Below are 17,126 nucleotides of genomic sequence, written 5' to 3' on the forward strand. Positions count from 1 at the left end.
TGGGCACTGCCTGCCAGGCACTTCAATAGTTCAACAATGCATTTCTGTAGAGTATCAACCTAAATACACATCAGTAATCTGGGAACCCCTGGTTGTGAGACAGGGGAGAAATTCCCAGGCTTTCCTCCAGCATCCTTGCTGTGTTTCCCATATAGAAAGTGTGATGTAAAATTTGTCAGTAGTAAGAAGATCCAGCTAAGTCTGAATGAGTCAAGTAGGCCCCATTCACCCGGGCATACTTAAGTGTTCACCTGTGTGAGGGATGTATTTTTTCTGCATGAGATGCACAAGTGTTCCGTGGATCTGCCTGCAGGCAACCCCATTCATGTCAATGGGGATACAGCAGATGCACAGACACAGCTGCTACTAAATTAAACAGCATTGTGGGTGCGTGTCCCCAAATGAATACTATTTGCATTTGGGGACCAATACCCGCAACCACAGGGATGTCAAATTGGGAGCAGAAGCTGTGTCCATGCATCCCTCCAATGGTCATGAATGGGACTGTCTGCATGAAGATGGAACGCAAAACACCCATGCATCTCATGCAGGCAAAACACGCGCCTCACATGGATACACACCTGAGTACACCCATGTAAATGAGGACTAATTGGTGATACCATAGAACCATAGAGAGGAAGACAGTTACACAGCACAGACCCCAGGAAGAATACTCCCAGTGACCCTATGAGGTTCTCTATGGTGAAAATGACAGTTTAGTGAACATTCTGAGGAACAACTATGTTTGGACATCTTGAATGGCTTTGTTACCTGGAACTGCCATTTAAATTCTACATTAAAAGGCCAGTCCTATGCCACTGATAGACAGAATCTTAAGAGTCAGAAGTCTGAACTATCAAAGACTTGAGTTTGAGAATATTTAGTGGACGTAGCTTCAAACTCAAGTCATTGAGAATATTTAGTGGACGTAGCTTCACTGACTTGAGTTTGAAGCTACCTCCACCAAGTTTCTGTCCTTCAATGACTTGAGTTTGAAGCTACCTCCACAAAGTCTATCCTTCAATGATTTGAGTTCCAAGCTACCTCCACCAAGTTCCTGTCTCTTAATGAGTTCCAAGCTACTTTCTACCAAAGTTTCCAGGTCTGTTTCAAGACAACCTTCAATGAATATGTAGGAACTTCCAAAAAAGTCAAGTCCACAGTGTGTTATTTTATAATACATATTAACTGCCAGTATTAAATCATCATGAGGGGATGTGGGGGGGGAAATCACCATCGAGAGGCCCTTTTATTCTCTATTCTAGATAAACAAGTTTAAGCTGGTATTGGGCTTTACAACCCAAATGTGAAATATCAATTTAAGGTCGAATTGGTTTTCAGTTGCCTATTACTCTACTTCACCTTATGCATGAAATATCTGGCAATGTTGTCCATTGCAACCAATCATATTCTCTTAGAAGAATATAGAAGATAACACAGCTCTAAGCACCCACATCCTCTATCTAGTTCCAAAAAATCCTGGGTCCTTGCCCACGAGCACGTCCTAGCTCAATTCACTGAGTATAAAGAGAATGATGGGCGGCACACCAATGACATCCCTGATATGAAAGCAATGTAACTGCAAAACATCCCACCATGTAGCTGTTTGGCACTGATGCATTTCACCCATACGGGATGGTCTCTAAGAATAAGCCCTTATGGATGACCACCCCATCCAGAGTTTCCGTATCTCAATGACTTTAGTTCCAAGCTACTTCCACCAAGTTTCTATGTTAGTCAATGACTTGAGTTCCAAGCTACCCTCACAAAGTTCTTGTCTCTCAATGACTTGAATTCCCAGCTACCTTCTACCAGTTTCTAGGTCTGTTTCAAGACAACCTTCAGTGAATATGAAGGGACTTCCAAGAAAGTCAAGTCCACGGCTTCAGGGTGGGATGTTTGACAGTTTGTTGGACCTGCACTAAAAGTGATTTTTCTTCAGTGGCATCATTGGTGTGCAACTGTCATTCGGTGCGCAGTATGTCGGCAAAGTGAAAATCTGGCTTTATTTATAACACAGACATTTCTTTTTTTTTCATGTACAAGACCCTTTTTGACTGCTCTGTCCTCCTTTGCAGATGTTATCAGTTCTTGCACAGAGGTCGCCCCTTTTGGCCAAGCTGAGGGTACTGGGAGCTGCCAGTGTACGAGGGGCCCACACCCATGAGAGCTCAGGTGAGTGCCGGCAATGTAATGACAAAAGTGTGTGTCGAGGTTCACGTGGCCTGAAATGAAATGTGAGTCACAGAATGAGGTAAGAAGGAATTCACAACTGAAGTGAATCAATACATAAGCCTGGAAGACATGACAGCCTCCTTCAGTGGAGGAAAGGTCATTGGATCAAACAGGAAGAGGATGCCTCAGGAGACAAGGATCAATATTTATAGAACAGAGGACAGGGTGACATTAGGATGAAGTCACCTTGAATAAACAAATTGAACAAAGAATGAGGAGAGAAGGACTTTCTATATGACTCAGAATGCAGATCATCAATTTCAGCAAGGTACTCCAGTAGCTCAGCAGCTCACAATCAAAAGGAAACCAGCACATGCAATCTTAGATTACAGATCATTCCTACTTAAATGTATAGGGAGTGGAGTTCTCCTTTCATTTTTAGTTTCCTGGACAATATTGCAAAGTCAACCCGAGAAATCGCATTTTCTCCTAAGGTCATTTCTACGTTTTAGAGGTTACAGGGGGCATAATTAGAAGCAGCGAATCTGACATCCACCAACTATTCATTGCAGGTGAATCTTCCAGGTGTGTGGAGGCCTCTGCCTCCCTTCTTCTGAGCTTTCAGTCAGTTGTAGATCCCTTAACCTACCACAGTGACTCCCAGTTCCTTTAGTGTCCTCCCATAATTGCCCACAATGCTCCGTAGCCTTCTCTGTGTCCTAGCCCCCACAGTGCCTTCCACCTCTCGTGTCTCCAGTCAGCTGAAGTTTCACTAAGTTACCACAGTGGCTCTCAGGTCTAATAGTGCACCCAACCTCAAACAATTGCCTGCAGTGCCCCTCAACCCCCCACAACACTACCACCACAATGCTCCCAGGCCCCTCAGAGTCCTCAGACCAGCCTTTTTCAACCATGGTAGTCCACTCACAGGTTGCTATGGGTTCCTTGAGCAGTAAACAGTGATGGATTCATCTCCTATGTTATGGTGCCAACATTGTTTTGTCTCCAGCACCACTGAAGAATTCCCAGAATGGGACCAATGGAGCTTCTCCAGTCAGTAACCATTCAGATGATTATGTTCACTGTCTATAGGGGAAAATTCTTCCCACTGGCCACCATTGTAAGGAGCATTCTTCCCACTGTCCTCCAATGTATGGGGTTCCCACACTGACCACCACATTTCCTCATGACCCACCAGTGTAACAGGTCATTTCACTAACCACCAGTACAAGAAAGCCGTTTTTCCATAGGCTATCAATGTGGTGCAATTAGTATGCCACGAGCTAGGTTCTTCCATCAGCCAGCAACAATGAACGTTGTCATCTGGATGTGCTAGGGCAGGGGTGGGCAACTGTGGTTGTTCTTCAGCCAGCAACAATGAACATTGTCAACTGGATGTGCTAGGGCAGGGGTGGGCAATTGTGGTTCTTCAGCCAGCAACAATGAACGTTGTCAACTGGATGTGCTAGGGCAGGGGTGGGCAACTGTGGCCCTCCAGCTGTTGTAGAACTACAAGTCCCATGAAGCATTGCAAAACTGACAGTTACAAGCATGACTCCCAAAGGCAGAGGCATGATGAGACTTGTAGTTCACCAATAGCTGGAGGGCCATAGTTGCCCACCCCTGTGCTAGGGTAAGAGTTTTAAAGCGGTAGTAAACTCACTATACTAACATACTATACATACTTACCTGTAGGTACAATGAATATCTCCTAATCGTGCACCATTTAGGAGATATCCACATCAGCAATAGCCGATGACGTCACCCGCGCATGTGTGATGACACTCAACATTCACATGGTATACCATAGAACGCAGAGTGCATGTGCAAGAATGACGTCATCATGGCCCTGGCCATTCAAATGGCCGGAGCCCATGAACCTGAAAGGAAGACCAGGTGAAGATGGAAGCCCTGTGACAGCCTGCAGTTTGAAAGGTGAGTATGTCATAATGTGCTAGTACGGGGGTCCGTTTTTTAAAAATGTTTTGGTGGTTTACTACCGCTCTAATATTATAATGGGGAATGTTTATTTTATTGTGCTAAAAAGTGTTGAAATCAAAAAGCACTGTGGGTTTGATTCTACTTTATGGTCTTATTATTGCGATAAAGTGTGACACTTTTACTCAAGTTTAATAATTCATATTACTCTATCCCTGGGCTTTATCTAGTAGAAAATATCTCTTCATTGTTAAATATGCTTCCCGGAATCAATAAAGATTGCTTTAGAATTGACGAGGGAAATTTAGGTATACAACCAGCGCTAGAAAACTCCCTAAAACAACCAGGCATAACAAACCATAACAACCGAACAGAAAAGAACCCTACTGTGGGGAATTCCAAGGTCACTGGACGTATATGGAAAACCAAAGGAAACATGCAAGTAGGAAGTGAAATGAAAGCCTCAGATGAGCGTATTTCAACCTTTATATCTTGGAGGAACCTTGTTAAAAAAAAAAAAAAAAATACATTCTAAACCCCAGCTTGTGTTACATATTGTAAAGGTAATGTATTCAGTGAATTGCAGATTTAATATGAAGTAGGAGAATAAAAAAGAAAATGTACCTCTTTAACCCCTTCACGCCTAAGGGTAAAACAAATCTAAATGCCTAAGCACAATTCTGCAACGTTGACATGTGTTAGTAAAACCACTTTGTACATCCAGGTGGATTATACCGCGTTTTTTTCAGGACAAATTGGGCTTTCATTTGGTGGTAAATGGTAATGGACAGCTCCTATTTTTTTTTTTATCATCAAAGGAAAAGTGGCCCAAAATAGTAAAAAAAAAAAAAATAGTTTTTTTTTTATTTACCTGTGTGTTTCTTGTTACGACCATAACCTACCTCCATAGAACAACCCAAAATAAATTCTCCAGCTCTTGAGGATCGCAGCGATACCATATATGTGTGTTTTATTTGTTGTTTGTACCCATAGTAAAGCCCAGAAACAATAGTGTGCATTTTGTTTTTGGCTTTTTTTCTTTTTTTTTAACCTAAAACACACTGACACCAATTTTTTTTAAATCCTGACCTTTGACCCTGACCTTGACACAAATACTAACCCTGGTACGGAACTAGATCAAACCTTGATCTAGGTATTTTTCTTAATTTTTTCTTTTATTTTTTAATATTTTTTTTTTATTTTTTTTTATTAAAAACATTTTTTTTTTATCTCTCTATGAATGGAGAAGAGAGATACATTGTAACTCTCTAACTCCTGACATAGACAGCGAAAAAACAAGGGGGGCGGGCTGCACAGTGACTGATCACTGTGATAGCCAATCAGAGGCTATCACAGCGATCACGTGAATCGCAAGTCCCGGGTCCCAATCGTTAGAACGGGACCCGGGGCTCTCAGTGACACCGCGGTCTCTGTGCTGGGAGCGTGCAGTGCGGCGCGCTCCCAGCACAAAGACAGGTATGAAAATATGCGACCCCACGGAAAAAAACCCAGTTCCATGAGGCCGCATATTTGTGTGCCGTCGGCGTCAGGGGGTTAAAGTAAAAGCTGGAATTGCTTCGGTGCACAGCTATCCAAGCTGTGGAACTGCATGTTACTTCATTCTGTGCGAATGAGGGCAAAATCGAATGGTAGAAGGCTATTTTCTCTCCAGGTCAAATGTTATTCATTCATACAGAATCAGGAAAATAACACATTATGGTCAGTAATGGTCAATAGAAATCAAAATCAAATCTCCAGCTCAGTCTAGTGACCTTAATGCAGCATTTTCCTGGTTCACTTTACTGTATGAAGAATAAAAGACAGAGAGGAGAGAAAACATCAACGGAAAATAGTGGAATCACTAGACAGACATCAATGACACATGCAGCCCTCAGCTTTTAGAAAGAGTTGCATTACAATGTTAAATTATCCTTGCAGAAGTGACAACTCTGCCGGCCATGATGCTCTCTTTGTATGTAAACGGATACACTTTGTGTCTACCTGGAGATATCTGGAGCTGTTCCTCTCATCCTACACTGCAAGTTCATATTTATGGCACCACATGCCGAATTTCAAAAAGTACCGCTGGGCTGATATCACTCTACCCGACGGTAAACGGCACTGCAGCCTCCAAGGGAAACAAAGGTGCTGCCCACTGAAAGGACATAAATTCACTGCAATGAGGGCAAGTGGCAGATCCCTTGGAGACCTCCCATGAGACCCCAGATTGAGTAACCCTGCCTCAGATGAATACAAGGGTTGCATCCTACCCAGGGGCGGACTGACAACTCATGGGGCCCCTGGGAAATAGGGGATCATGGGGCCCCTGTGTCCTTGCCAGCACTCAAACCACACCCAAAAAGCCTATAAAAAAGGTGCCAGGGGCATTTCATGGGGCCCCCTACTGACCCCGGGCCCTCGGGCAGTGCCCAAGTGCCCGAATGGTCAGTCCGCCCCTGATCCTACCTGCTCATTATTTCATCAAAGCATTGCTGTAGTGTACCTGTCCACCCCAGTCCATTGTGTTTGTGATCTGAAATTCAGGGAACCCCACTTGCGATGCAGGTGATCGATTCCAAAACACACTTCTTGCAGACTCCAAGCCGTCTCTGGCATGCTGAAGACCTAACTGAAAATAACAAAAAAAAAAAAAAAAAACACATAACAAAAGAATTGTCAGCACAAGGGGCTTACTTGGGCGGCCAGGGGGTGGTAAAAGCAGGTACTTGCCCCCAAAAGACGTGCAGTCGCTCATGGCTCAAGTCGCTCAAATTAAATCCCCCGTCGTATTCCGCAGGCAGTTAAATACAACCCATTAAAAGAGAAAAAAAAAATGTTATGGCACACAAAGCAAATATGCAATTTAGAGCACTTTGGATTCTGCGTGAAGTTGATAAAAGATTTAAATACATCAGTTGAACAACTATTTTTGTATAGTTTCAGGGTTGTCAGTTAAAGTTTTACTGAAAGAAGAAAAAAAAGAAAAAAAAAGAAAAAAAAAAAGCAATATAAAGATTCATAGTATAAAATTTGAAATAGCCCAACCTATGGTTCACACTAACATGACTCTCCTGCGACTTGCGACACATTCATTTCAACGTGGGCTTGTCTTAATTGCTTCGACAAACAGTTACTTCACTACTTTTCTGTGTTTTCCTTGCAAACACGAGTGCCATAGATTACAATTTTACAATCACAAAAGACTCAAGGAAGTGGTTTCTTTGTCTCGTCTTTGAAATTTTGGCTTCGACTTCAGAGGGCGTTGCGAGTTCAATAAATGTGTCACAATCTGTAATGTTATCATTGGGCAAAGTCAAACATTTTATGATTGGGTCAAAGTTACAAAACACCAAAATCGCATTCGGGGCTCCGTCCGTGCGCACTAGTGGGCTTTTTAAGCTCAAAAAAGCTGGAAAAAATACTGGTAATAGAATTTTTTTTGTAGTGTGAAGCGTTGGATTAGCATTTTTATAGTACATGTAGGAAAAAGCTAAAAAAATAAATAAAATGCCCATCTCCAGGACCTCTCCAGGGCTTCCCCCATCCTCTGGAACTCCCTACCCTAATCCATCAGACTATCACCTACTCTCCTCACCTTTAGGCGCACTCTGAAAACCTATCTGTTCAGGGAAGCCTACCCCACCCTCAGCTAATTACAGATCTCCTCCACTCTTCCTACCATTCCATCCCCCACAGCTATCCCTCCCGTACCACTATCCCCTCCCTCCTAGATTGTAAGCTCCAAGGAGCAGGGCCCTTGAACCCCTCGTGTATTGAATCGTATTGTTACTGTACTGTCTCGTGTACTGTCTCCCATTATAATGTACAGAGCTGAGCAAACTGTTGGCGCTATATAAATCCTGTATAGTAATAATAATAATAATGTTAGTAGCCCTTTAGTAGTGTTTAGCCTTTTTTTTCCCAACACTCCAAAAAACAATAGTTTGTCAAGTGGGACTAGATGCATAATGGGGTAGGTTTGACAGACGGGGGAGACGTCCATCAGAATGTATTTAATGTGATTTTGGTTGCCAAATAGGAGCAGGCGTATGGGAATAAAGAGATAGGGAAGGGAATGGGGGAATGGTCGGAGTGGGGAGGATAAATGCAAGGTAAAGGGTTAAAGGGGAAATGAAAAGGATCCAGAAGGGAAGAAGGAGCAGGGATATGAAGATCCAAGGGGCAAAAGATATATATGTTCCTGGGCAACTCCTGGTTATCTAGAAGTCCAGATTTTAAGTTTCGAAACTGGTATCCCTCAGAGGGGAATACATTTTAGAGTATTAGGGAGGGTGAAGTTACTGTGGACCAGGGGCAGACTGACCATTTGGAAACTCGGGCACTGCTCGAGGGCCCGGGGTCAGTAGGGGGACCCATGAGATGCCCCTGGTACCTTTTCCATAGGCTTTTTTGAGTTTGGGCAAGGACACAGGGGCCCCATGATCCCCTATTGCCCGGGGGGCCCCATGGGTTGTCAGTCCACCCCTGATGTGGACCAATAACATTTAAGGTTTGATTTTTTTTTTTTTTGGTAGTTGATGAACCCACTGGCTTGTTTGGTTGCTTGGTGGATTCCAGCAGGAAGATCTCCTGGAAATAATTCCAAGCAGAACTCTTGACTTCCTAAATTCTTTCTGCAGCACCGTCTATTCCATAACCAATTAATGAAAAAAAATCCACCATGGAAGGTCAACATCCACCTTAATAGCAATCAAAGAAGGGGATTGAGCTGGAAACTGAACTACAAAAAATGACCAGAAATTACAAAAATACAGTATTCACTGTGTAAGCATCTTTCAAAAACAGCTAAAATCAAAAATATGAAAAAGTAAAAATGAAGTATGTCTAAAATTGTAGTTTTATCGAAGGCTAATCCATCTGCACGGTGGCAATGCTACAGTGTTTCCATTGCAGCAGAAACAATGTGGTCACCTTGTAACAGGAAGTGGAAAAAAATGGCTGTACTGGCAGGGTCAACAGGTACTAAAACTGTTACAGAAGGGGCAAAAAACACAAGAAACTGCTATGTGTCGATTTTCTTTTCTGTTTTAAAGTGGTTGTAAACCCTTACACATACCAAATGAAGTGATTGGCTTCAGGTGATACACAGAGACATACATTGTACTTATTTATCTGCAACGTTCTTTCCTCTACAGCTTTCTAAAATGCACATTTTACACAGCATTCCTGAGTTCCAGAATGCAGGGGGCGGGGATCTGACATCACACACTGCAGAGTGTAAACTGAGACTAGAGTGGAGGGAATGGACACAACCCCTCTACACATTCTGGAAGGGATACAGCTGAGGCTGGTGGTAGGGGGTCCATGGTCTGGGATGGCATAAACTGTCAGAAATAGCAGAGGAAGGAGAGAAATCACACGATGTGCCTTGGGTTGAGGCAAGTACACACTGTTGAAGGATATGGTTTGTTCATTTTTTCATTTCAGAGCTTTACAACCACTTTAAGCTGCCACCGCTGAGGATCACAACCAGTTGATTATAAAAATCTGATTCGGTGCAAGAAACACAAGTAGCTCTTTCGACACTTTGATGAAGCCAGTCCTATGGTTAAAGTATATAAAATGATTACAGAAAATAAAGGATAACTGAATGTTTCCTTTCTGTTGGACAGATGCTGCACCGTATTACACAAGGCCAAGATATTATGACCAACGCGCCTTACCTTTACCCGACATCCCATTCCACGAGTCGTTGACCGAGCAGCAAGTGTCCCTTAAAGACAAGGAAAAGGGGCCCTGGAAGCAGCTGAGCCAAGAGGAAAAGATTTCACGTAATGCACCGCAATCATTTCTGCAAAAATTGTATGCAAACAGAAATCCACCTAAAAATTTGAGTTAGAAATTCAAATATCTGTTATAACTCTACTGTCGCCTGGCCTCCAGCTTGGGAAGATTCCACTTCCGGTCAGGGCTAACCAGGTTGGTTGGGACAAAGTGGAGAAAAGGGGTGAGGACTATCATCCAATCACAGGCTGAGGTGGGGTCTGGGCCGGGATCTATTACGTAGCTGCACCCTTACACGGAGCTTAGAACGCAGCGCAAAGCCATGGGTTCTATTCCCATGATCTGCCGGTGAAGAGGTGCAGACTATCAATATTCCCATCTAGAGCAATGTGTGCAGTAAATAGAGAAAATGCCGCTCTACCAACCAGCCACCATAACCTGTGTATGAGGACTGTCTTCAGCCTTCAGTCTACATGGCCAAGAAACCACACCACTGATGCATTTTGCCCCGGGGGCTTAGTCATAGGATCATGTAGGACAAACCCTGGTGGACAGGATGAAATGCATCGAGGGTGTGGTTTCTTGGTGTAGCTACATTGCATTTTGCAGGAGGTGCAGGATGTGGCCAAGGTATTGTAGGTAAACTGGAAGGGGGTATTTGTGGAGCAGAACTACAAATTCTATATATGTGGATGTTTCAACCATATATTTTGCTGTTTATCAGGAGATCAGCTTTGACAATTCATCAAGGCTTCCAAATTCTTACCTTTTCTTTCTTCCTCTCTTGTACAGTTTATCGGATAAAATTCAACATGACGTATGCAGAGATGAACAAGCCGAACCAAGAATGGAAGACTGTAATGGGAGCCATCTTCTTTTTCTTAGGCATAACAGGTCTTATCATCTGGTGGCAAAGAGTTTATGGTGGGTACCATGGTAGTGGCTGCTAACCCATTCACCTACATAACGCAGGCAGTAGCTCACATGGTATTAGTTAGTTGTTTAGCAACCAGCAGTCAGAGTTTGAGCGAAGAGGTGAGCCCACTCCATTCGAGATCCAAGTCATTGAATGTTGAAAGGGAGAAAAAGAAAAAAGCGAAGAGGAGATGGCGATCAAAGTACTATATGGTCATACATTTGTGAATACCTGACCATCACACCTCATATATGGCCAAAATAAAGAGAGTAAGGTTTTTTTTATCAGTTAGGCCCCTTCCCCACAAGCAGACCAATGAGGTCTGCATGTCCGTTTTTCAGGTGGACCTGATCAGACCCTCCATTCTGCTCTATGGAACTACAGGTGTAAAGACTTGTCCGTTTACACCCACATACCACTAATCTGATTCGATTTGCCAAAAACAAATGGAAGGGGATCCATTACCCTCCATCTGGAGAGATGTAAACAGACAGCCGGTCCGTTTACATCCGATTGCCTATAGAGCAGAGTGGGCTGTGTCTGTGTCCGTTCTGAATATCTGTCAAAGAACATCTTTACGGCTTAGTAAATCACTGACCAAAACCTCGTATCTAACTGCTGAAATCAGAACTTTTGGTCTAGGACTCACGAAGGATTAAAACTAGAAAGCCAAACAATAGAAAACATTTAAAATGATATCATTTTAGGTTCTCTATTGGCTAACTAAGCTGTTAACCATTCACTAATCTCTGCATGGAGAACGGTGGACTAATCAGCTGAGGAGGAGGTAAAAATCTGAGTATGCTTTACATTGCCATGACAGGCAGTCCCTAACCAGTTATAGGACAGGGACTGGTGTTCCTCTAGTTTTTAAGGACCCCCCCTCGGCTGATAACAAGCAGCATCAGTTATCAATAAGCCTCCCCCTCTACCTTCTCTGCTCCAACAGTGTTACCTCCACTCCCGCATACCCTCGAAGACGACTGGAAGGCCATGCAGCTCAAAAGGATGTTGGACATGCGTGTGGGACCCGTACAAGGTTTATCCTCCAAGTGGGACTATGAGAAGAACGAATGGAAGAAATGAGGAGACGGCGAGGAGGTGATCAGTTACAGGACCTAGCACAAGTCCAGTATCCGTGCACACTGTGTTTGTGTACCACGTCACCAAGAGCGCACAATTAAACTGTTAATAAACTGACCTTATTAGTTTGTGCAATGTCCTCAATTGTAACACTTTCCTGATTCCAGAACGGCTTTGGTTTTGGAGTTAGAAAACACTTTTTAGCCACTGTTTTATATAGGCACCCTGGACAGTTGTGGGTTACCGGTTGGTGTCCTCCAATCAGCTGCACCGGTGGGTAATTGGCCATTGGATAAAAGAATAATTACACTGTTCAACAAATTTTTATTTTTTGCCAGTTTTGGAAACAAAAGGATCCATTTCTTAATGAATTTCACATTCTGAGTTCAAATATAAAAATGAAATTTGTCAATTGGCTCTAGTTTTTCTGTAAACGGAAAGTTTTCTACTATAGGCGTAATGACTACATAATGCACAATAATTATATAGATAGATGTCTTTCCACAAATATAAAGCAAGTGATATTGACTACATAACAAAGCCTAAATGGCATAATATATTGCATAGGATTACCAAGAAAAATTATAGCCATAAGCTAAGTTGAATCATTTTAATACTTAGGATTCTCACTAGTTTTGTCTTCAGTTTGTGTCGGTTTTGCTTCTCTTGGCTTTTCTCTTCTATTCGAGGAAAGGGCTATCTCTTACAACTGCACGTGACTACACGCTTCAGGTTCTTCCTCACTTGACTCAACCACGAAGGATTCTGGTGCTTTAGGAATTGGTAGCCCCTCTCCATGAGGAACTGGACGTATTGCCGATGGAATATTTGGATAGTGCACAGATAACTTTTTCTTCTTATTTAGCCCTTTTACAATTGGAGGCACCATACAAAAGTAACAATTACTAACATGATCTGTTGGCTCTCTCCAAATCATTGGCACAGCGAAAGGCATAGATGCCTTTTTTCCATTCAACCATTGCTCCAGTGCCGTCCCACAAGAATTGCAGCATATATGTGGTGCCCAGCTCTTGTCCTGGTCTCCTATCTTGCAGCCAAAATACAAGTTGTAGGCTTTCTTAATCATTCCTGTTATCCTCCTTTTTTGTGAGATAAAAGTTATTTCAGCGCAGATATAGCAGAAATTATCTGCTTTATTCACACAAGTTCGAGGCATTACTGAGTAGCCTATATAAGCATAAAACGAAATGTAAAGACGCTGTCGAACTACAATCAGCTACAGATACTGCAGCTTTTATGCAGTGAAGTGATGCAATTAAAGGCTAATATTGCATCATCTCAGTATACATGCAATTTTCTATTGGTCACCAGTATCAATTGCGCAATATGCAGCTGAAGTTGCATCATAATTTTGAATGGCTTACGTCATTAGATGGGTGAATATATCATGGAAACTAGAGCCAATCAACATTTTTTAGGGTCATTTTCGTTTTCAGCACCCCAAAATTATGCAAGATTAGCTAATTTTATGCCCAAAACTGTTTACCTGTTGAACAGTGTTATCGCACCGGGGACTTTATAGCAAGTGATGTAGAAAACACCCGGAACAATTTAACGTCACGGACCGTTTTCTAGACAACTTTTACACTGATGCACACCGATACCCACAGCCATTTGGGTACAATCTTCAGTGACTTTTGGCCGCAGGGAGAATGTGTAGCCACCTCGGGTGGGTATATTTCCTACAAAACATGATCATTTTTCGCTTTTCTGCATTTGACACAGTGGAGGGAAAAAGCTTCCTTCACCATAATGGAGCAAGCTGGACAAAGGTGAAACAGATAGATCTAGTTCAGGTCTACCTGTGCCATGAGTGCCATAGAAAGTGGTACATGTTCCACACCTAAATAACAAAGGGATTGTGGCAGTTTTCACTATAGAAAACTGCCAAGATCCTTGTCAGATTGGTTCTGGTGCACAAGTTGCAAACTGTCTGCCAGTAACCTGGCAGTAAGCTCAAATGCCTCTCTCTGCCCGTGCAGTAAACACACTACACGGGCAGAGCCTGCAAATTGACAGGTAGAATTACTTTCCCTGCTTATACATAAGGCCAACTGCCTTCTTCCTCCCTTTTGCTCTCAGCTGAGTAAAAGTGGACAGAGAGAGAGCAGAGCTGGGCAAGCTTGTTATGCCTGTGTTCCTTTTATTAAATTAAAAGGTACAATCTGTTCTGTTTTTCAGTTTACAAGAGTGGCGCAGGCTTTACGCCTTTGCCACCATTTGTTAATTCCCCCAGCATGACTGTATAGTTGCCAAAGCATCATCGGTAACCATGCCCATCCTGTGCAACACCTCAAAATGTGTCAAATCTTACAATCCAAGGACCCATCACTCTGTAACAAGTACCTTTTCCCCTATGCATTTTTTTCCCCTGAAGCGTTTTCAATTGAAATCAATGGAATGCACCAAAACGCGTGCCAAACTGAAGCACAATGGCGTGCATTTGAAACACACATTGCAACAAACTTTGAGTTGAATGTCAACGTGTGTCACGCAAATTAATGGAGGTTAACATTCGTTGATGTGCTTTGTGATGTATTGAAGTGCGGCTTAATGTATGCATTGACATGCGCTTGATACATTGCTATTGATTTTATTTAAAAAATGCATAGGTGTGAATCTGTCCATTTTTCATGGAAAAAAAAAAAAAAAGCTAAAAACACATGAAACTAAAGTTGTTTTCAATGTGCAGCACTGGGAGGGGTTACCTTTTAGGATTGAATCACTACATCAACCCATGTACAGTATATATAAAGAAAGATGTAATGGAGACTAGCGATGACCCTTTGCTTAGTAATTGTGGCTACATGCCTGTCGTTATATTTAGAGCCCCAACGGTGCACTCTGTATCCACATCAATCATGCAATTCTATACCTAAAAGGAAACAGCGACTGTATATACCACATGAGAATGGGCTATTGAGTACCTGCATGAAAAAAGTCTTCACACCTCTACAGAAAACGGAGACATCTCACGTTTCTATGAACTTTACTTGTCAGCCAGAAAGCTTCCATTGTAGAAAAGTGCGGCATCACAATGACAAGAAATCGGTCCCGTGCTAGGAAGTGTAAATCTTTTATCCCCACCTTTAAGTGTTAAGTAAATCCAAAAATGTATTGTATTCCTCAATAGCAATAAAGGATATAAATTCACTTTATCTGTTCTACATTCCTTTACTAATTCTGAGATTACCTTGTAGAAGTTACATCATCACTATGCTGTACATAGCCTGGGCAGAGAGCATAGCTGTGGGAGGGGTCCAGAAGGCCCCACCCACTACAAGCTGCCTGCAGAAAACTACAGGAGGGGGCGGATACAAGACCAGACATTCTGCTTCCTGTTATAAAGACCACTCACTGCTGCTCTCTCCTTGTTCAAAGTGTCACACTGATATACTGCACAGTTCTGGAAGAAGTACACAAAATCTCATAAGGATTGGAGCAAGAATAACCATGGGTTGCATTTAAATATTTGCTATCCTGTGGTTCAACTTAAAGCAAATCCTTTTTTTTGGGGGGGGGGAATCTATTAGTTTCTGACCTGAAGATCCTGCCAGTAACGGTACTTGATATTTTGGACTGGCAATGGCAAGCACAGTCCTTCAGTTGGCCAATGAGATGCTCATGCCTCCTGTTGTTACTGGCAGGAACTCGAAAACGATTTGCATAAACAAAAAAAAACAAAAACAGTAACTATATATAGTGAGACATAATGCCAAACATACTAAAAATAGAGTTTGGGTTTGCAAAAACTTTTCATCTAAAATGTTACTAAACCCTGGACCCTGCATTCCCTATATCCGCTCTCCCCGGACCCTGCATTCACTATATCCGCTCTCCCCGGAGCCCGCATTCCCTATATCCGCTCTCCCCGGAGCCCGCATTCCCTATATCCGCTCTCCCCGGACCCCGCATTCCTTATATCCGCTCTCCCCGGAGCCCGCATTCCCTATATCCGCTCTCCTTGGAGCCCGCATTCCCTATATCCGCTCTCCCCGGAGCCCGCATTCCCTATATCCGCTCTCCCCGGACCCTGCATTCACTATATCCGCTCTCCTTGGAGCCCGCATTCCCTATATCCGCTCTCCCCGGAGCCCGCATTCCCTATATCCGCTCTCCCCGGAGCCCGCATTCCCTATATCCGCTCTCCCCGGAGCCCGCATTCCCTATATCCGCTCTCCCCGGACCCCGCATTCACTATATCCGCTCTCCCCGGACCCCGCATTCACTATATCCGCTCTCCCCGGAGCCCGCATTCACTATATCCGCTCTCCCCGGAGCCCGCATTCACTATATCCGCTATCCCCGGACCCCGCATTCACTATATCCGCTCTCCCCGGACCCCGCATTCACTATATCCACTCTCCCCGGACCCCGCATTCACTATATCCACTCTCCCCGGACCCCGCATTCACTATATCCAGTCTCCCCGGACCCTGCATTCACTATATCCGCTCTCCCCGGACCCTGCATTCACTATATCCACTCTCCCCGGACCCCGCATTCACTATATCCACTCTCCCCGGACCCCGCATTCACTATATCCAGTCTCCCCGGACCCTGCATTCACTATATCCAGTCTCCCACAGTACACAGAACATGGAAATGTAACTATTTTAGTATATATAAATTGCTAAATACCTTTTATCATCAGCAGTATATAGCGGTCTTGTGACTTCTATCAATGTCCAGACAAGCACTGGTTAATCTTGTAGAATTTTTCTCCTCTAACTGTCCTATGAGGCTGCATGACCCCTGACCTCTATCTGGACAGCGCTGATTGGCCCTGTGCCGATCACATGCACCTCCCCCCCCTCCCCCCCCAAAAAAAAACCTCTCTAGCAAACACCAAACAGAGCATGTGCAGACTTGCCACTGCTGCTTTGTACTATGACAGGTGGATTGGGGACAGTAAAAGAAGGGGAGGAGCAGAGAAGACAGGATCAATCAGCCTTTTTAAGCGACGCAGAGGATTAACCCCTTAGGTTCCACAATGAGTATAACAAGTATGCTTTACTGCATTTACAGATTTTACTGTTGTGGGTTTAGTAACACTTTAACATCAATGGGACTGCCTTTCGGGGGATGCACGGAATACCGGGAGGTCGGTAAACATGGCGTTCACTGTAGATTGCCCCGTATGAATGGGGCCTTAAAAAGAGAACCTGTATTTGTGACTGTGACCACGATTAAAAGATCATAAAAACTCTCCTACGTGTGTTAGCGAATGGCGGCCCTTACATTTTAG

The 17,126-nt window shown here is 43.4% G+C and overlaps 1 protein-coding gene across 1 annotated transcript; it reads left to right on the forward strand.

Annotated features, from left to right (window-relative positions):
• Positions 1–2,051: 2,051 nt before the first annotated feature.
• On the forward strand, positions 2,052–15,036 carry COX4I2 (cytochrome c oxidase subunit 4I2). The gene is made up of 4 exons (XM_089662535.1): positions 2,052–2,175; positions 9,747–9,905; positions 10,651–10,782; positions 11,724–15,036. The coding sequence occupies exons 1-4, from the start codon at positions 2,079–2,081 to the stop codon at positions 11,858–11,860; spliced, it is 525 nt and encodes a 174-aa protein (XP_089518661.1). The 5' UTR covers positions 2,052–2,078; the 3' UTR covers positions 11,861–15,036.
• Positions 15,037–17,126: the final 2,090 nt, after the last annotated feature.

This window comes from Staurois parvus, unplaced genomic scaffold (genome assembly GCF_062004578.1).
Source record: "Staurois parvus isolate SC_StPar_1 unplaced genomic scaffold, SC_StPar_1.0 ptg001490l, whole genome shotgun sequence".
NCBI classification, from domain to species: domain Eukaryota; kingdom Metazoa; phylum Chordata; class Amphibia; order Anura; family Ranidae; genus Staurois; species Staurois parvus.